This window comes from Ananas comosus, linkage group 11 (assembly GCF_001540865.1).
Source record: "Ananas comosus cultivar F153 linkage group 11, ASM154086v1, whole genome shotgun sequence".
Lineage (NCBI taxonomy): Eukaryota > Viridiplantae > Streptophyta > Magnoliopsida > Poales > Bromeliaceae > Ananas > Ananas comosus.
The window spans coordinates 9,749,234-9,771,749 of NC_033631.1; the positions used below are offsets into that span (position 1 = coordinate 9,749,234).

General features: G+C 35.8%; 2 protein-coding genes across 2 annotated transcripts; both read left to right on the forward strand.

The window, feature by feature from the left end:
• LOC109717270 (galactinol synthase 1-like) lies at positions 594-4,577 on the forward strand. Its single transcript, XM_020242944.1, is given in 5 exon segments — positions 594-1,507; positions 1,603-1,800; positions 1,802-1,948; positions 3,277-3,411; positions 3,734-4,577. Coding segments are annotated over 5 exon segments (1,029 nt in total). The 5' UTR covers positions 594-1,183; the 3' UTR covers positions 3,959-4,577.
• Positions 13,907-16,347, forward strand: LOC109717625 (myb-related protein 305). Its single transcript, XM_020243485.1, has 3 exons — positions 13,907-14,195; positions 14,307-14,436; positions 15,708-16,347. The coding sequence occupies exons 1-3, from the start codon at positions 14,033-14,035 to the stop codon at positions 16,027-16,029; spliced, it is 615 nt and encodes a 204-aa protein (XP_020099074.1). The 5' UTR covers positions 13,907-14,032; the 3' UTR covers positions 16,030-16,347.

Below are 22,516 nucleotides of genomic sequence, written 5' to 3' on the forward strand. Positions count from 1 at the left end.
TCTGTGCAGGTTAGAGCGGGCCAACCAATAGGTATATGGTCCAAGAATAATCCATAATGCCGATCTTCTCGACCACAGTACAAAAGCTCGGAAGGTTATACCCCTCTCTGTTTCTTTGCAAAAGTCGTATGAGCTGACGTATCAAAAACAATAATGTGACCGGCCGTCTCTAGAGCAAGTGGTAAAGGACTTGATGGTTGGTACCTGAGATCCAAGTTCGAATCCTAGTTGATTCACATTTCTAACTAAGTTTATTTCTAAATAAAATAAACGAAGTGAATAGCATGCCACCTATCTCTCAAAAAAATAATAATAATAATAATGTGACCGAATAGTTCGACTGACTAAACGTTGCCAGCCAATTGACCACAAAACTAGCCTATCCATTTACATGTGTGACATAAAAATGTAAAAAAAATAAACTTGTATCTTGAAAAATATATCAGCAGTACGGCTTCGCGAAGCCCATGAAGGGTCAAAATTTTCCCTAATTACCTCCATCAGTTGTGAGAGTTCGATTCCAACCAAACGTGTGATTTTCCTCCACGTTGCTTCATTCGAAGCCTCCAATGCCTCTTCAACCTCCTTAACCTACAGCAAAATATGAAATTATCTTCATGAGATCTAGCTACAAAATCAATGATCGCCTCTATTTTTGATACGAGCAGAGCAAGATTTTGTTACAGGTATATAGCAACTTTATTTTTTTGAAGGTGCCACAAGGCGATTCCAGATGCAATCTCGACCGTTAAATATTGATTGGTAAGTCGACAACAAAAGAGGAGTCCAAATGCAATCTCAACCGGTAATTACTACTGGTGGATCTCAACCGGTAATTACTACTGGTGGATCACTCCATTCACAATCACTCATTATCTATCCATATTATCACACGTGGAAAATTTCGCTAAAAAGCCCACTAAAAGCATTACATCATTTTCTTTTCCACGTCCTCCTCTACTCTCTCCACGGCCACCACAATCATATGGTGTAGAATCCTCATTCGGCAACCATTTCATGTCCTTTCAATTCAATCGTACCATAAATTTGAATCCTTCATAAGTAGGAACAAACTCCCTTACAGCTATATAACAACCCCAAATCCAACCAAGTATACAATTTATTCATATAACTTTGATTTTAGTCCCCTAGCTAGTTTAAATATTTTTCACTTTTAGTTCAAATGGCCCCCATTGTGCCGACGGCCCCAGCGGCGGGCAAGTCAGGTGGCCGAGTAATGAAGTCTAGAGCTTATGTTACGTTTCTGGCGGGGGACGGAGACTACGTAAAAGGAGTGGTTGGGCTGGCGAAAGGGCTCAGAAAGGTCGGGAGTGCGTACCGACTAGTTGTTGCGGTGCTCCCCGATGTGCCTGAAGCGCATCGTCGGATCCTCGCTACTCAGGGTTGCGTAGTTCGGGAGATCGAGCCGGTGTATCCACCGGAGAACCACATCCGATTCGCCATGGCATACTATGTCATCAACTACTCCAAGCTGCGCATTTGGAATGCAAGTACATTGATATATATATATATATTGCTATTCGATATATTTATACGAAGTTCAACTTTAACTGAGTGTTAATGTTTTGTTGACACATGTAGTTTGAGGAGTATAGCAAGATGATTTACCTGGACGCCGATATCCAAGTCTACGACAACGTCGACCACCTCTTCGACCGCCCGGACGGCTACTTGTATGCGGTGATGGACTGCTTCTGCGAGAAAACGTGGAGCCACACCCCGCAATACAAGATCGGGTATTGCCAACAGTGCCCCGACAAGGTGAAGTGGCCCGAGCACGAGCAAGGTCGCATGGCCTGCGGAGATGGGGCCGACTCCTCCCCTCTACTTCAATGCCGGCATGTTCGTGTTCGAGCCGGGTCGAGAAATCTGTGATAGGCTCCTGGAGACTTTGCGGGTTGTACCGGTCACTCCTTTCGCTGAGCAGGTAATTATAATTATATATACTTTTGTTTTTCTTCTTTTTTTTTTAGTATAAATAAGAACTTCTTATTTCAGAAATATGTATAAGTTCATATATAAGTAAGAACTAGACTAATTTTACGTTTGGATGAAAATTGAGTTGTTCTCATGAATAAAAAAAAAATAACGTTGGATAAATAAGGTGGAATAAAAAAAATAGTAACTAGTTATAAAAAAAATGATGATATTGCTTCTCTCATTAAATATGAATTTGAATTTTTAAATTTCATAATTATATTTTTATATTTAAATTTTTAATTTTGTAATTTAAAATATCAAATTGTAAATTCTAAAATTCAAAATTTTAATTTTTTTTATTTAAGATCAAATTTAAATTTGAAAAATATAAAATTACAAATTATAAAATTTTGTAATAAATTTGAAATTATAAATTTAAAATTCTCTCTCTATCTCTCTCAAGCTTGTTCCTAGAACAAGCTTGAGAGAGGAACAATTCTACCTCCCACCCCTTAACGGGTTATCCGTAACCCGTTAAGGGACGGAAACTATCCGTTAAAGGGCGGGAACTATTGTTCCTGCTTTTCTTTTTTTTGTTTGGATATAAGGAAATGAATAAGCTCTTATTCCTTTTCTTATATCCCATTCAAACGGTATGTTAGAAAGAAAAAAAGAACTACCGTAAATCATGCCATTTCAATGAATGGCTCTAAAAATTTGTTAATGGATTAGTTATAAATTTAATCTTGTAATTTGAACAATTTAACCCTATGTAACAATTATGTATAAAGATACCAAATTTGTATTTAACTTTAACTTAGAAATACTATCGAGTAGAGATAAGTCTCTGACACCACTAGATCGATCACGACCAGTAAGGAGTCGGATAGAAATGGATGAGGGTGCAGCTTTGAGCCTTAACCAGAGGAAAGAAAAATTAAATAAAGCTAAGAACAAAGTGCTTAGTGGTATTTGAATTAAGACCCTCCTATTCTGATACTATATATATATATATATATATATATATATATAAAACAGTAAACTACTTTAAAAACTTAATTTGAGATTCACAGTTATAGATAGTGTGATAAAGATTAACATGTCAACCACCATACAGACTACAGTGGTTGAGATTCTCTTGTGTATACTGTTTCGTGTACACTGAAAATAGTAAATGTAACATGCATGAGAAAAAAATGGAAGCATAAAACTCAATCACCACAATATATAAGAAAAGCGTCAAAATTAAGGTTATAACTTTATTCAATTAGTTCCTTAATTATTTCTTGCTAATTTTATACAATTAACTAACTATTTCTTGTTGTATTTTGGTAGGACTTTTTGAACATGTTCTTTGAGAAAATCTACAAGCCAATTCCTCTAGTCTACAACCTGGTTCTAGCCATGTTATGGCGCCACCCCGAGAATGTCGAGCTCGACAACGTCAAGGTGGTTCACTACTGCGCTGCGGTAAAATCCTTATCCATAAATGCCCGATTTTTTCAAGCATTCGCTCCATCGCTAATCACTTGAACTTTAAAAAGTTAAAATAAATTATACGGATTTTGTGTAACGATATCGTTTAACATCTTGCTCATGAATCTGTAACAATTTTCTTAGGAACCTATGATTAATCCTACATAAAACCAAGTAACTTAAAACCTAGTTTTGAGCTAAGTAGTTAGATCAAAAATAATAATATAGTTAATTTTTATCCTTGTTTTTAGCATTTTAAAGTTCGAGTGTTGATTCTAATATTTTGTTTTTTCTGATGTAATTTTTATGCGGAAAGGGCTCTAAACCGTGGAGGTATACTGGAAAAGAAGCAAATATGGACAGAGAAGATATAAAGACACTGGTGGCGAAATGGCTGGACATCTACAACGACGATTCGCTCGACTACGTTGCAGCGGAGAATGCAGTTCTGCAGGAGACTGCTTGCTCACTTTCTCCGATCGTGACGGTCGTGACGGAGACGTCGAATAACAGCTACATTCCTACACCCTCTGCAGCATAGAATGAATGAGTCACTCAATAGATCTTACTACATAGCTAGGGAGCAAATCCTCTACACTCATGGGTGTATACATTAATCCCAGGGTTGAGCCAATGAGATACCGCCATATGGCTCCAACCAAAAGAAAAGGTCAAAATGTACCCAGGTGGCGGCCACATGGCGGTATTTCATTGGCTCGCCCCTAGAATTGTATATACCCAGCGGTGTTGAGAATTTTGCCCTCCTTACTATAGTGGAATTAATGAAGTTTCAAGGAGTTCTCCCACATTTATGAGGCAAAAATTGTATGGACATAATGTCTAAATTAGCATTTTTGGGATGCCCTGGATTGGCGCCACGTGTCTCGCAGACGTCCATCCCCACCATCCCTTTTCCTCCCTCTACTTCTTTCTCTCTCTAAAAAAATCATATTTTTTTAAGAAAAAAAATGGACGGTGAGATGGACGTCTACGAGCCATGTGGCGCCCATCTGAAGTGTTCCCAAAAATGTTAATTTGTACACTATGTCCATACAAATTTTGCTCGCATTTATGATGATGGTTGTATCTACTAGTGTAAGGAGGAAATTAATGAATTGTAACAACATGCGATTAGTAATTGTTTTCTTTTTTTAAAATTATTTTGACTCTCTCTCATAATATATATCCAATCCGACTAGAAATATAAAAAATTGGTGCTTCTAAATTTTTAATGCTTGAATCAATCTCTTTGATCATTTCTAATTTTTAGATTAATATTATTCTCTTAATAATATTAGGTTGGGGGTTAAGAAGTGGAATAACTCCTTAATCCCCATATTATTCCCAAACACCCCAAAAAATAGGTCGGGTTAGCTAACCTCACCTCAAATGGGCTATCCCGGGTTAGCTAACTCCACCAAACCCCACCAAACCCCAACCAAACACTATTTTCTATTCATAATCCAACCCAACACTATTTTTCACTATCCTGTACTAACTCCAATCCCAAACCAAACACAAAAATACTCTAACCCCACCTTAACCCTAAACTTAATCCTATCTATGGAATAACTAGTTTTTTCTTAATTCCGAACCAAACGGTAGCCTCCATTTTTCTGCAAATTTTCTATTTTGTGATAACTTTAGAAATTTTTTTTTAAAAAAAAATTGTTTAGATCTTGATTACTGATTTCGGAAATAGAAGAGCTGTTTTGGTGTTTAATTCTGCTAGGAAAAAAAAAAAATCGTTAAGGAGACTCGTTGCTACATGTCATTTTTATCCCCTATTAAAAAATTATAATTTTTTCTAAGATTTTATTTATTTTTTATTTTAGTATCAAAAGATACTGAACGAATTATAGAATACGTACANAAAGGAAAAAAGAAAAAAAAAAAGTCTCATTTCAAATCTTACATGACCTAGAGTACATTTTGAAATGAGTCTTTAATTATTTTTGTTTTAGCACAAACCTAATTTTGTAATTAGATTCTTAACCTTTACGACTAATTGCACTAATGTTCCTTTTGTCAGTTTAGTCATTAACATCGTCAACCATACACCCGCGCATCACATCAAGTCTCACTTCAGCATCGTTAATGTCGTTTTCCACGGCTATGAGCATCTCAACTTGGTGCCAACTGTTTCTTTTAAAGCATTCGGCGTCTTTGCATCAAAGAAGTCTTGCCATCAAATTCTTTCAAAAATTTAAAGAAGTCTAAGCCCAAACTGAGCATAAGCTATGAGACTATGACTGAAATTTATGAGAGCAAACTTGATTTTATTGGAATTGGTGTGGCATTTTCCATCAAAACTAATAGAAATTCTGATGGTCAAAACCCAACTGCAATAAAATATAAAGGTCAGGCAGCGTTTGGTTAGGAGATAGGAATAGGAATAGGCCCTTATCCCCACCAACACCTTCATTTTTTATATAAAACCACTACAACAGAATTAGATTATAGAGACACATGTTTGGGACACTTTTGAGTAAGTGTCCCATTTATGTTAAAACTTAAAAAAATATCTACTAATGCCTAAATATAAAGCCCAATCCAACCAAAAATAAAAGATTTCTCTACTCAACCCACCACGCCCAGTCCATTTGGCCCGATTACAAATAGAAAAGAAAAAAAAAAAATCAATTACCATATTTTCTTCTCTCTTCACTCAATCCACTGAAATTCTAGACGAAGAGCCATTCCTGTCGTCCTCCTCCGCCACCGCAGCTAACGAGATAGAGTTTCGGCAGTTGCTAAATGCTTAAATAAGTGTTGGTAAATTAGCAGCATTTTTTTAGGTTATAGCGACACTCTTTAACTGTCACTATATACCTAGCAACCCTACATATAGCAACACTTTTTAAAAGTGTCGGTAATTTTAGCTAGCAGTACTTTTTTGACATGTACATATATTTAAAAGTGTCGCTATAGACCGTTTTTGTTGTAGTGAACTGTCTAAAATTGTTCTTATTCCCGAGAACAATCCAATTTTCATCCAAACATTATTTTTCTTATCCCCATACTTGTACCTATCCCTGTAATAGCTAGTTTTTGCTTATATCCGAACCAAACGGTACCTGAGAACTAGTAGCAAAAAAATTAAAAAAAGTTAGGAAATAAAGTGAAAAGGCGGATAAAGGTTAAGAACAAATTGTGGAATTAATTCCTTAATTTAAGTACAGGTCTGGCCCGTATAGTATTAGATACATGTTTGTTGAGGCCTGGCCCATTTATTATATTGAAACTCGCAGAAACAATCCACATTCCCAGCCCATTCAAGTTACAACTCCGATCCTTTAAAAAAAAAAAAAAAAAAGATAAAAAATTATAGGCTAATGTTTAGGTTTGTTATTTATTTATTTATTTATGTTGAAGGAATCAAAAGGTTTAAATTTGGGCAGGACAATACTGTATCTCCTGTCTCTCGTGCAATCGATCCAAATTAAGGTGGCATCATTAGTTAAGGTGAAAAAGAGATCAAGTAATTAATTAATCACGTACGTAGGTTAATTAGCTCAGATAAAAAGGCATAAAAGGATCTCAAAATGCATATTGATTATTCCAACCCGAGCAAATTCAAATATCTTGTACACAAAAAATGGCGGAATTAATAATGTTGTACTTTTGTAATTTAAACCTTAGTAAATCTTCTGGTGGACTTTTTTTTTAAGAGATAAAGTAGCAAGTTATTTGTTTCATTCATTAGAAAAATAAATTTAGCTGCAGAAGTCAGACAGCTAGGCTTTAAAAAAAAAATCACCGAGTTAAGAGATGAAAACAAAAAATGCAAACAAGCAGAAGAAAGTAAAGGCACAAAAAAAAAAAAGGAACATCCAAATAAAATGAGAGACATTCAAATTAAATGATCTTTAATTATTAATAGTATAAGGGTTTAGATCACAATAGGACTCATAATCTAAAGGGGTTTTAGCTACTAAAAGAAAAAAGAAGTTGAAGTTTCTGCTTATATTTTTTAAAGAATATCCACTATGGCACTAGTGCTTAAACCCCAATTTAAAATGATGCAAAAATAAAAAAGAATCAAGAAAATAGAGAAAAGGGCGAAAACAAGCAATTTATGTGGTGCGTGCTCATATACCGTTTTGAAGTTTAGTTGATCTTGCGAAGATTTTACTATGACAAAATAATAGTTTCTCAGGAATAGGGGTGGAAACGAGCCGAGCTCGAGCGAGCTTATCTTGGCTCAAATTCGGCTTGAAATTAATTTCGAGCCTAAATTTAAGCTCAAGCTTGGATTGGAATTAATTCGAGCTGAGCTCGAGCGAGCCTAAATTTGAGTCGAGCGAGCTCGAGCCCTAAACAAGCTGCTTGAAATTCTCAACATCATACGATCAATAGTTTAATTTGTATAGAACATTATCTATAATTTGATACAAAATTATGTCTAATAGTTCAAAGTACAAAATAATTATATGAAATATAATATTATAATATGAAAAAAAATAATCCTATGAGTTGAATTCTAATCTTTCCGCCCTCCACCTGTCTTTTCTTCCGCTTCAATCTCATATTATTCATTTTCATTTATGCAATCAAAAATAAATAAATTATATAGATAAATATTGGATTAAACTATCCAATCATATATAACTAAAATTAAAATTTTATATGAATAATAATTTTTACTTTAAAAATATTTTGTATATTTTTGAAGCATACAATTAATAGCCAGGTAGGCAACGGCGGGTATATGCTGTTACTTGATAATTTGGAGGCTTCCGACTTGCACTTAAGGTCAGAGACAGAAAAAAAGAGAAAGAGAGAACATATTGAAAATTTAGAGCTCTGTAAAGAAAAAAAAGAAAGGAAAAATGTATAAATTTAGTGAAATTTTGCTTTTTTATTTTGTCTATTGGGTTTTTTATGGGCCAACAATATTCGCCCAATTTTAACTAAAACTCAGATTATTCACTCAGCACTCAGCCTATATATAATTAAAATATAATATATTTATATAATTTTAAATAAATAATATATATATATATATATAATATATATATATATATATATAATATATATACTATATATAATATATATACTATACTACCTTCGCAGCTTTTTGAGCTTTTCGAGCCTAATTCGAACGAGCCGAGTAATACTCAAGCTCGGCTTAAAATGAATTTCGAGCTTTTTTTTTGTTCAAGCTCGGCTCATTTAATTTCGAGTCGAGCTCGAGCGAGCCAAATATCGAGTCGAACGTGAGCCGGCTCGCTCATTAGCCAGCCCTACTCAGGAACCTCTTACCCCCCAATGCACAAAATGGTTTCGTCATACGAGAATCATGAAAGAAGTATATATTGAATATCCATAAATATATATGATTAGAAAAGAACTTATCAATATCGAACACTTCTAATTACGAAGAACAACAACTCCTTACGGATCAACTGGTTGAGAGACGAAAACAGATCAAGTGGCAGATGTCTAAGGTGATCCAGGATGAGGAGATTTTGTGGAAGTCGCGTGCGAGGCAACACTGGCTCAAAGAGGGAGATGGAAATATGAAGTTCTTTCATGCTATAGCTAATGGGAGGAGAAGAGAAAACACCATAGGAACAATTGAAGACGAGGGAAAGACAATACAGAGGGAGGAAGATTTAAGGGAATATTTCTATTCACATTTTAAAGGGCTGTTCGCACCTGTAGACGGCGATAGGGGGTCAGTAGGCGATTGGAGCGAGTTTTTCTCCGATAGGCCCTTACTAAACCACAGCAACCTCACTCAGCCGTTCTCTATGGAAGAGATTAAGCAAGCGACTTTCCAACTCGAAGGAGACAAAGCACCAGGCCCGGATGGTTTCAATCTCATATTTTTTCAGGTGTTCTGGGACACACTCAAGGTGGATCTGTTCAACATATTCCGTGAACTGTTTGAGGGGTCCCTAAGTACCAGGCCCCTCTTTATTCTTACATTTGTTTAATTCCGAAGAAGGAAGGGGCGAAGACGGCTAACGATTTTCGACCTATCAGTCTGATTAATGGAGTTCAAAAAATTATTTCGAAAGTACTTGCAAATAGGCTGGAAGGTGTGCTGCATGGTATTATTTCTCCTTCACAAACTGCTTTTCTTAAGGGATGTTTGATCCTAGACTCGTTTGCAACCGCAAGTGAAGTGGTAAACTGGTGCTCAAAAACGGGTGTAGAGAGTGTCGGCGTAAAAGCAGATTTCGAGAAAGCGTACGATAGAGTGAGCTGGGGCTTTCTCCTGAAGATCTTGACGTGGCTCAGGGCCGCGCCTATCTGGTGCAGTTGGATTGAACAATGTACAGCCAAGGCGAAAGTCGGCGTACTTATTAACGGCACCCCGACCAAATGGATTAAAACCAAGAGGGGACTTCGCCAGGGCGATCCCCTATCACCCTACCTATTTCTATTAGTTGCGGAAGGACTGGCGAGAGCGATGAATAAAGCGGTTAGCGGTGGCCTGGTGAAAGGCATAGGGCCTAATTCCGACACCAAAGTAGCTTTTATTCAGTACGCTGACGATACTCTCTTCTTCTGTGAGGCTAAGAAAAGACAAGTGAAGAACCTTCGCTTTGTATGGCATATCTTCGAGTGGGCATCGGGATTGAAAATTAACAGGAGCAAGTTCGAACCTTTTTATTTAGATAGGAACATCCAGATAGGAGATAGATTGGCTGAAATTTTAGGGTGCAAGGTGGGTGCTTTCCCTACGAAATATTTGGGGCTTCCACTAACGAACAAAAGACTGTGCAAATCAGATTGATGGCCAATTATCAACAGGATTGAACGTCGGATAGAAGGATGGCAAGCCAAACTTCTTTCCACTGGCGGCAGGCTTGTTCTGGTCAACTCAGTATTGTCGAACTTACCCCTCTATTTCTTCTCAGCGTTCAGAGCACCAAAATGGATTATCAAACATATTGAAGCACTTCGGAGGGCTTTCTTTTGGAAAGGAAGGAGTACCGTGTTAGGAGGGCAATGTTTGGTACGGTGGAAGACGGTTTGTAGGAGCAAAAGAGAGGGCGGCCTTGGGGTCCTGGATCTACAGAATATGAACATGGCGTTACTAGCTAAATGGTGGTGGAGGTACTTTTTGGATAAGAATACTCTCTGGAGAAATTTCGTAAGAGGGGTGTATTATAAGAGGAGGATACCCCTGAGAGAAGGGGTCTCTTTTAAACCGTTCTCCCAGTGGTGGCAAAGTGTATTGTCGACTAGAGAGATTTTCCGCTGCGGGGTCTCCTATAGTATAGGGGATGGTAATTCCGTGAGCTTTTGGAGCAACAGATGGTGTGCTCAATTGTCTCTTCTTTCGATGTTCCCCGATATTTTCAATGCCGTAGTTATGAAAAACCTTCGAGTGCGGGGGTTTATAGGCACGAACGGCTGGAAGTGGCAAAGGATATTTCAAGGGTTTACGGCAGAATCCACATCAGATGACAACTCAATCCTGGCGTTGAAAGATCTAGTAAACTCCTGCATCCTTTCTGAATGTGAGGATGAAGCTAGATGGAGATGGTGTAACTCCGGAATCTTCACAGTTAAATCTTTGTACAATTTTCTACAGAATGGTGGTGTATCTGAGGCGAAGTTTGCGCTGCTGTGGAAAAGTAAAATTCCGACTAAAGTGAAAATCTTCGGGTAGCTAGTCTTGTTGAAGAGAGTACTCACTAAGGACAATCTCGCGAAGAGGGGATGGTCGGGTGAGGCCACGTGCACTTTATGTCTGGATGAAGCTGAGACTGTTGACCATCTTTTTTTAAAGTGTTACGTTACGCACGCGCTTCTGGAGTGCTTATTGCCTAATAAGGGCTTCCTAAGGGCATGCCAATCTTTAGACAGTCTCTGGAATGAGTGTCGGGGTAAACGAGGAGCGGCAGGAAGGAAGGAGGCAGTTATCTTACTTGCTACTTGGTGGGCCATCTGGTCAGAGCGAAATGGAAGAATTTTCGATAATAGGAAGCTCACGGTAAATCAGGTGTTGATGAATCTGCGGGCTACTATTGTTTTGTGGGAGGAGTACTGCGTTTAGCGCTTCTTTTTTTTTTCTTTTTTTTTTTTCCATTACTCGAAGCCCAGCTGCTTCTATCCATTGCTAAATTCACGCTCTTCATGAATGAAGTGGTAGCATGCTACCTTAGCCCTCAAAAAAAATTACGATAGGAGAGAGGACTATTGGAGTGTACATCAAATGTATGATCAAGATACCATCTCAATCCTATTGTTGTTGCTCGATTGTATGTATATATGCAAACTGCTATAAACCTATAAATTTGATCCAAAGCAAGAAGAGTCCCTACTTTCCTTTAGAAAGCAAGACAATGGACTAACTGGTGTTTGGCATTTATCGCTATCATCCGCGAATCATGGTTGTTGCAGCTCATTCACGAGGGGCATCATGAGATCGAAAGACATTTCAAACCCCCCAATGAATAAAAATGACCAATTAATTCCTAACTATACATGATCTGTGTCTTAAAATGAGAACTAAAACAATGGCGTGCTCACCTAGTTGTGTTACTCAACTAGCAAATTATGTGGTACGTACTTCAAATGGATTATGGTAGGGGTTTTTCTTTAGTCTTTTATGTATCGTTTTGTCAAGATTATGTCTCTTAAGACATGCTTTTACATGTTAGATATCTTCTTGTTTGGGAGGATGCTCCTCAACAAATATATATAGGAATGAGCACAACAACTTTTTTTCTGCCTCCAAATGATTATCTTATTAGGATCCTAGAGCTTTGTTAATCTCACTAGCTATGGAAGCGAATATAATGTGATTTGAGTTGTTGATTGCTTTCTATCAGTATGTCAAAGTTTCCAAAACTATGTATAGTTCCAAAAATAGTCAAAAATTAGTTCGGCAAAATCCACAAATGTAATGCATGCAAGTACACTAATTTGAAGGATAACCACAACATTTATAATTAGATTTCACTAATGTAATGCATCCCCTTTTTCTTTTTCTTTTTTTAAAAAAACGAAAACCACAACATTTATAATTTGTTCACTTGAGTATACTAGTCATAATTAATGCATGCCCGAATCACTTCAAGGCCCTGTGAATAATATGTATTTATGGAAATTCATTCAATTTTGACTCCAGTATTATATATTAAAATTTTCATTCATCTAGTAACTATTTACTAAAAAGTAATATTACATGTGAATTTTTAAAAATCTCTCTTTTTACAAGTAAATTATGTGAAATAGTCATTTGAGCTGCCATCAATATGTCACTCTCATTCTTCTTCGTAAAAAAAAAAAGGAAAAAAAAAAAGAGCCACAAATTCACCTTTTAGAAAGTAATTAAAAAGTCCATTAAATCATCCTATTAGCTATCAAGAATAAAAAAAATTTGTCTGAGCCCATAACTCGCTCAAAATTGTTTTTAAGCACAAGCTTTTCCTATATTAATTAAAGGAAAAGTTAGAAAAATCGGAAAAAAAAAAAATTTCATTAGCACATGCAGGAGACAAACATTGGCAAATTTTTTAGAAAAATGCTAAGTCGACAATCCAAAAATACCGTAATATTATGCAACTTTCCATCCAAAGTATATTTTTTTAAAAATTTTAGCATTAAGAAAATAATAAAACTAGTATAAAAAATTGACTCTTTGATGGGCATATTGTTATTATTACAACAAAAAACGTACGTAAGTGGTTGTAAATCTAGCGTATACTCAATATTTTAATTTCTTTCTCTCGTTGCATCTTTTCCGCGATCAGATGCAATTAGACGTGTGTTAGAGAGAGAGAGAGAGAGAGAGAGAGAAATGAAAAAAAAAAAAAAAAAAAGAGTATCCGTGCAATGACTCCGTGTTAATTCACGCTGGTAATAAAAAAGGATGCACGTACACGAGTGAAAATTACTGGATCAACTACTTAAGCATGCATGCAAACATATATGCATGCATGTACTCCGTTACAGCCAATCACGAGCTGTTGCTTAGTTAGTGGGACCCACCCCAAAGAACGATTTCCAATGGCTAGTGATCGGTTTTCACTTAACCAACGGTTAGATTGAGGTGCCTTCGTTCATACGTTGACTTCAATAATAAACTTACGTTTGTAGTTATCATCATCTTAATCCACAGCTTAAGCATCACCATCTTTTAATACAGGTTTTAGCTTCTAAGCGCACGTCTTTATTTAAATAAATTAATATTTGACCATTAGTATGCTGTGAATTTGTTCTAATTAATCCTGGAAATTAATGCTTAAGCTTTTGTTATTAGAGTTGGTGATTGTAAGCTAATGCGAGAACTTAACGAAGCTCTGTCCTTGTAATTAAGGGACAAAAACCTCGATCCATTTTAATGCACATGTATACGTACACAAAGTAGTATTACACGGAGAGAGAATGAAGAGTTACGTAGGGTGTAGATAAGAAGATAAAAGAATACACCCTTTCTCCGCTATACACAAACTCAAACCTTGTATTTGAGTTAAAACTATAAATTGAAGGATAAATAAACAAAGAAACAAAACTCTCTATTTTTCCTTATAAAACCCACAACAACTTCTCTTGTTTCTCCCTACCCTCAATACTACTGCTTATCCACCTCTCCCTCTCTCTCTCTCTCTCTCTCTCTCTCTCTCTCTCTCTCTCTCTCTCTGCCCTCATGGGGGAGGAAGCTAACTACAACAACATGGATAGGATGATAAATAGTAGCCAAGAGGCGGAGGTGAGGAAGGGGCCATGGACCCTGGAGGAAGATCTCATCCTCATCAACTACATCACACACCACGGGGAGGGTGTCTGGAACAATCTCGCTCGCTCCGCGGGTATACGCGTGCATCGCGCATGCATGCTTTCTCTTCTTGCTTTCTAATTCTCTCCTCCTTTTGATCATCTTTAATTCTTTTCGTGTTGCTTTTATTTTTTTTCTCGCAAAGGTCTCAACCGGACGGGGAAGAGTTGCCGCCTCCGGTGGCTGAACTATCTGAGGCCGGACGTGCGGCGGGGGAACATCACGCCGGAGGAGCAGATGCTGATCATGGACCTCCATGCTAGATGGGGTAATAGGTGAGCCAAGTTTAAAAAAGAGAGTAAAGAGTGGAGAAGAGAGAGAGAGTGAGAGAGAGGTTGGGGGTTGTGTGGGGGGAGGGTGGGGGGTAGGTTGGTGGGTTTGTGGTGAGAGGGTTTGGGGGAGAGAGAGTGGACGTTCATGGTTTCATGGGAAGTGAGAGAGAGGTTAATTTAATGCATGGCTCAGTGTGATGCTTTGTAAGATGGCAAGATATGTGTGGTCAGGATACTAAGCCCATCTAGGTTATGTATCATACGCTAATACAATGATTAGCGTGCTCACACACTCTCTCTCTCTCTCTCTCTCTCTCTCTCTTAAGAGAGGGGAAGAGAGAGAGAGAAAAAACACGTGCATGGAAACCCCTAGAACGCAAAGGAATCGGGAAGGGCCGTTTCTATTTCCAAGCATGAATTCGATGTTTGTTATTTTAATGGAATGTGTTCGTGAGGTGGGACTACAACGTGGTAGAGGTTGTATTTTTGTGCAGCATCTTTGAGTAGTTTTTTCTAAAAAAATTTTAAAGAGATTGGACAAATTATTTTTCTTTGTTAACTTTTCTTTAAGGAAATTAAAGAGAAACTAATAGAAGAATTTTAAATGGAGTGAAGCTTTACTTCTTTTCATTCTTTATATATTTTCTGTTAGTAGATTTTTCGTGATTTCGCTTGATTTGGGTAAACTTAGTCTAAATCCATATGTTCTAACAGATTTTTTTCAGTGTACAAATAAAATTGTATATGTTGACAAAAGGAAAAGAAAAGAATGCAAATATTTAAAGAAATTGAAATATAAAATTTTATCATTTCAAATTGTATTTGCTGTTAACTTGGAAAATATATTAGTGAGGGAAATAATGTTTTTAAAGTTGGAATAAATTTTTTAATAGATCATATATAATTTGATATGGCAAAAGCCTTGTTTACTTATTCTGTTTTTTCTTATTCATCATGAAAATCGGTGGTAAAAAAGTTTATTTTTTTCTATTATTTTCTTTTATGGAAAGGCATCTTTTAATAGATATGAATTTAGCCGATATGTTTAGTTAGTTTTATTTTGCTCCCTAACTAATTCCACGTTCCAAAAAAAAAGAGAAAAAGAAAAGGAGAAAGAAGTCTCAGCCTCTAATTCTTTAGTTTCCACAATATAAAGTAGTTTACAACCATTCATGTCTCACATATTTCACCATGTAATACATGTGATTGTGCCCTCTTTTCTTTTCTTTCCAATTATTTGTGTAAACTTTGACTTTTTTTCTGCAAATCATCAGGTGGTCCAAAATTGCGAGACAACTGCCCGGGAGGACGGATAACGAAATAAAGAATTATTGGAGGACCAGAATACAAAAAAAAGTTAAGCATTGTGAGCATGATTACCAAAATGTGATGCTCACTGATGAAGCTATCCCGAGCACTAGCACAAGCCAACTAAATAGTGTCGAAGATGGTGCGTCAACCCAGCCGAACTACCCCGAATACAATATGATCGATGCTGAGGCTCTCGAGGCACCTCAATTCTCTAGTCACGAATCCAGTGATAACTTTTGGACTGTCGACGATTTCTGGTCGATGCAACCACTCAATTGTGACTGAACAAAATAAGTTGTGATTCACACTTATGGGCATCATGAGAACTTAAGAATGAGGGCAATTTCCTATCACTATGATATATAGCTAGCTATTAGTTAATGTTGTGCTAATTAAGTAATATAGCAATATAGCTAGCTATTAGTTAGTATCGTGCTAATTAACTACGTACTTGCTCCTTGTACAAAAATACCTACGATAAACATAATCGTGCATGTAATATTTTGTGTAATATTATATATGATTATGGTTGAGTTTTTGTTGATATTTGGTTTGGACATTGAGGTTCTATATGTAAAAGATCAAGAGCTAGCCTAATACAAATATTTTGCTCTTATTGCGTGCTTTATATAGCTACTTGTAATTTCACTAATCGACGTAAAATTGCAAGACTTATTTTATGTAATTCCAAAGGAAATCATTCTAAATGTACTTTGTCGAATTAAAATAAACCACAAGTTTATGAAAAAGGAAACCATGCTAGGTTTAATATCTTAGGTTAACAGTAAATAATTTTTTGCCACTTGGGTAAATCTCATAGAATAACTTAAATGGTAGTAAATATTTTTCCTCGATAAGAAATATTCATGTACTAACGCGATCGGGACTGATATTTCTTTAATATAATTTTCAAAAATTAGTTTCACTTCAAATTGAAAAGCCCCTCATAGATTGGTTTTTTATTAAGCCCAATGATTAATTTGTACTTCAACAATAACAATGAAAGTTCCTTCAGAGAAAAAACATATATTCATAGGAGGATAACATCAGCAACTTGTATTTATTATGAACCATCTAAAGAGGAAACAGAGTTGACTAATCAGATTTCGAGTGGTCCCATCTCATTGCCGACGAAGAGCATATGAAACTAGAGCAAATTCATCCAAAACTGCTTTTCAAAAAAAAAAAATCTAAAGAAAATCTAATTTTTTGATCCTTCATTTAATCAATCATTAATTTTTTGATTTGCTGGTCTTTTATTTATCCTAGATACAAATAAATATGAACACGAATATAACCATACAAAAGTTAGAGAGGGGAAAGTGGATATAAACTTACTAATTTGTAGTTCTAAAACTCAAGCTGCGTCTTCTATTTAACACTCTAAGATTGTAAAATTTGATTTAAGGTACTCAAAATTGTGGAGTTGAAGCACAACTTTATCATCAGTAGAGAAATTTCCAACTTCGTAATCACATGCATGCTTTAGCTTTCAACTAGCTCACAAAGAATTGATGGAATGCCCTGCACATCCACATGCATGCAACCCTTGCATGTCCCCGGCCAAGCTCATCTCCAAACCTAACAATTAAATAATATACTTCCACAATCGGAAAAAGTCTTTTTTTGTAACACTTATTTCAGTCCGATATATTAACATCCAATAAAAAATATTCACTATACATAAAAGTAGAATAATAAAATTATTCTTAAACGTTATTTCTTCGATATAAGGTCATCATTTGCATGACTCAATAAGATTGATTAAGTGCAAATTCTATATGAAATACCACCTATTAAGAAAATAACTTTCTTCCCAAAGAGCAACACTAGGTACCTGTATACGTGGGCATAAATTTTATACCCTCTCCATCCAAAAGTCTATTTTTATAAACTAATCTTATCTTACTCCTACATTTTTAATACTAAAAAGATAAAAATGCACAGAATTTATCTCAACTGCGAATAATTCTGAATCGGTTATGGAACATGTTAAATATAAAAATATATGAACACCATTCTTTAACAACTTAAACTTTTAGAGTATAATGATTGTTTCACATGGTATCAGAGTAGGAAGTCTTGATTTCGAGTCACGTCAGGTTCCTGACACTATTAATTTTCTTCAATTTAATTCAAATTCATGTCATAGGCTTTGCTTTTTATTAATTTTTTCCAATTTAATTCAAGTTTACGTTATGGGCATTGCAAAACAACCTCGAGTCCAAATGTGAATCCGAGGTTCGAACCTGGGGACTTTTTTGCAAGGAGCTTGATGGTTGGTACCCGAGATTCTAATTAAGTTCGAATCCTAGTTGATTCACATTTTCAGCTAAATTTATTTCTAAATTCTAAAAGAAATAAACGAAGCATGCTACATTTCTCTCAAAAAAAAAAAAAAGATTGTTTCATTTCAATTTATTTGATTTAAGTTGGTCAACGATACATAGACTTTAAATTTCTGACTCAAATCAAACAAATTGAAATATTGTACGGTAAAGTTAAAATAATATATTGTTTAGATAAATTCCATATATTTTTACTAGCCGGAAATTGTAAAAAAAGATTGTGTGTATGAGATTTACACCTAACTCTTAGATGCACTCGTGTCATTTCTCCTTCGGAAATAGATAAGAGTAGAATATGAGTTAAAATATGATTGGAATAAATCTCTTAATAATAGAAATCTCGTGGTACAAAATTTAGTCACGTTTACATCCTCTCCTACATCCAAACCCTAACCATTTAGGGCATACCGGATCGAGCCTTTAAGATGGCCCCTTTCCATTTCCGTGCCCGACGAAGAGTACACGGAAATGCGACACGCGCGCCTAACAATTAGGCACGCCATAGGCGGTTGCGCCCGACCAGCCTAATTCCCCACGTGGCCCCCGGGGCGTCGTGGGACCCACCAGTCGCGTCCTGCACGTGCGGCACGTGCGACACGTGCGAGCTCCCGGGGCCAGATATTTGATTCGATCCATCCGGAGCCACGAAAAAAAAAAGAAAAAGAAAAGAAAAAAGACATGAGGTTGTGGGGAGCGCATGGCACGTGCCGAATTTGGACCGTTGGGGTAGGGTTTGGCGCCTCTTTAGTGTTTAAGTTGGTGGGGGTGCTCCACAGAGGCTGGTGCTGACGTGTTGCCATTTTTGGAAAGGGGGGCTTTTGGAAATGCTTTGAGTCACGTTTTTTTGATGGGTCGAGGGAGAGGGCATTGGGGATGAGTGAGTGGAAGAATATTTGAGGTTTTTATGATACTATACGTATGCTTGGTTGGGATTAATTCTTGGATTGAAATTATATTAAATTTTATCAGTGAGTGAAATTGATTGGAAATTAAAACTTCACACTCTGATACTATATGAAACAACCTATGTCTCATTGTTTTTTTATAAAAAATTTGTAAACACTGATTATATGTAATTTGAATTATAGATGGGAGGACCTCTTTCTTGCTGTCATTTATTGCTTAGCTTGTAATGCATTCTGGTCACTGATGAATTGAATGACAAATCGACCGTTCCTATAGCAAGTGGCAAATAATTTGATGGTTGGTACCGAAGGTCACAAGTTCGAATCCTAATTGATTCACATTTCTAGCTAAATTTATTTTTAGAAAAAATAAACAAAGCGAATAGCATGCTACTTTTCTCTCTAAAAAAAAAAGAAGAATTTAAGGACAACTTATTTAAAATAAATTTCTTAGAATACATATAAAATTGCAAGCAATCCACCATTCCTTCTTATGCAAATTTATATAGAAATTCAGTCTAAAAAATCAAAGAAGCGGCAATGATCGTTGCTAAACAAAGCCTTAATTTTTTTTCAAAATCATGTTTGTATATGGGAATAATTATGTACATATCGATGCTAAAAGTTTTCGTTTTGATTGCGTGGCTTGTTACACCTTTCGGTGGTCAAGTTTGATCTTTTGAATCGAGATGAGAGTTAATTAAAATGGTGTAACTCAGAGCTATATATATGTAACAGAGGTAAACATATTAAAAAGTATCTGTGTTACGCTCTCTACCCTCCTAAAATTAAATTTTCATAATAGAGTTCAAATTGCTAACTCATGATTGGCTAAATTATATTTTATAACAAGAAAATAGTGATAACCAAACTTCAAGTTACAGATGAACAAATACAAACTACACCGACTATTCTTAAAACAAGTGGCAAAGCGCTTGGTGATTGATACCCGAGATCCAAGTTCAAATCCTAGTTGATTCACATTTTCAGCTAAGTTTTTTTCTAAATGAAATAAACGAAACGGGTAGTGTGCTATCTATATCTCAAAAAAAAAAAAAACAAATACAAACTACGAAAAGGTAATTAGATGGGAGCTGATTTTTTCTTTTGTGGCGAGGATGAAACTGAGCCTGGACCTGCTGGATAGAACAATCCTTTAGGTTTGACATTGGATACGCAAAATTGAGCTTCGGGTTGGGGCCAAACTGTGAAATTTAGGCCCCAAATAGTATTGAACCGGTTCGAGTTTATCAAACCCCGGTTCGAGCCTAGCCCGAAGCCCAAAACTTTGAGTTTTGTTGTGACTGTGTGCGCGCGTATGTTATGAACAGGTTGTGCACATATACACATACAAAAGTATATATATATATATATATATATATATATGTATACACACACTATTACATAGCGTATTGTATTAATAGTTCTATATAGTATTTCTATATATTTGTATTACACATGTATTAATGTTTTGGGAAAATTTCATAGGTACCCCTGTGGGAGACTGAAATTTCATCAATAACCCTCTAAAGTTGAAAATATCATGAATGCCCTTCTAAATTCAAAAAATACTCATGAATGCCCCTACTGTTAACCGGCCGTCAAAATCTAACCGAATAAATTATAAATGCCATTTTTACCCCTGTACAGTTCATTTAAGTATAGAAAGCCTAATTAGTATATTAACACTATTCATAAATGCCCTCTTACCTTAGCATTAATTAGTTATTTCCCGCCAAATATATCATTCTAACTTTTGGGAAGAAATTTGTCATTCTATATTTTAACTCTTATTTAACTATATTTTAATCNATGATAATATACATATGCTTGGTTGGGATTAATTCTTGGATTGAAATTATATTAAATTTTATCAGTGAGTGAAATTGATTGGAAATTACAACTTCACACTCCGATACTATATGAAACAACCTATGTCTCATTGTTTTTTTATAAAAAATTTGTAAACACTGATTATATGTAATTTGAAGTATAGACGGGAGGACCTCTTTCTTGCTGTCATTTATTGCTTCGCTTGTAATGCATTCTGGTCACTGATGAATTGAATGACAAATCGACCGTTTCTAGAGCAAGTGGCAAATAATTTGATGGTTGGTACCGAAGATCACAAGTTCGAATCCTAATTGATTCACATTTCCAGCTAAATTTATTTTTAGAAAAAATAAACGAAGCGAATAGCATGCTGCTTTTCTCTCTAAAAAAAAAATAGAAGAATTGAAGGACAACTTATTTAAAATAAATTTCTTAGAATACATATAAAATTGCAAGCAATCCACCATTCCTTCTTATGCAAATTTATATAGAAATTCAGTCTAAAAAAACAAAGAAGCAGCAATGATCGTTGCTAAACAAAGCCTTAATTTTTTTCAAAATCATGTTTGTATATGGGAATAATTATGTACATATCGATGCTAAAAGTTTTCGTTTTGATTGCGTGGCTTGTTACACCTTTTGGTGGTCAAGTTTGATCTTTTGAATCGAGATGAGAGTTAATTAAAATGGTGTAACTCAGAGCTATATATATGTAACAGAGGTAAACATATTAAAAAGTATCTGTGTTACGCTCTCTACCCTCCTAAAATTAAATTTTCATAATAGAGTTCAAATTGCTAACTCATGATTGGCTAAATTATATTTTATAACAAGAAAATAGTGATAACCAAACTTCAAGTTACAGATGAACAAATACAAACTACACCGACTATTCCTAAAGCAAGTGGCAAAGCGCTTGGTGATTAGTACCCGAGATCCAAGTTCAAATCCTGGTTGATTCACATTGTCAGCTAAGTTTATTTCTAAATGAAATAAACGAAACGGGTAGCGTGCTATCTATATCTCAAAAAAAAAAAAAAAAAACAAATACAAACTACGAAAAGGTAATTAGATGGGAGCTGATTTTTTCTTTTGTGGCGAGGATGAAACTGAGCCTGGACCTGCTGGATAGAACAATCCTTTAGGTTTGACATTGGATACGCAAAATTGAGCTTCGGGTTGGGGCCAAACTGTGAAATTTAGGCCCCAAATAGTATTGAACCGGTTCGAGTTTATCAAACCCCGGTTCGAGCCTAGCCCGAAGCCCAAAACTTTGAGTTTTATTGTGACCGTGTGCGCACGTATGTTATGAACAGGTTGTGCACATATATACATACAAAATTATATATACATACACTATTACATAGCGTATTGTATTAATAGTTCTATATAGTATTTCTATATATTTGTATTACACATGTATTAATGTTTTTTGTGTTTATGGATGCTACCAAAAGTGAGCGTAAATCAGGTTCAATGGTCGGAAGGCTCTGGGCTAGGCTAATTTGCTTGAACAATGTTTGGGTGAAGCCCAATGTAAAGCCCATTAGACTATGCTGGGCTGATTTATTTGCACAATTTGGAGTGGCCCTATCCAAAACAGGTCCGGTTCCGCTGGTACTTTCCTATGAGCAAAATTAAAAAAAAAAGGGGGGGTTCAGTTGGAACTACATCACTGCATAAGGA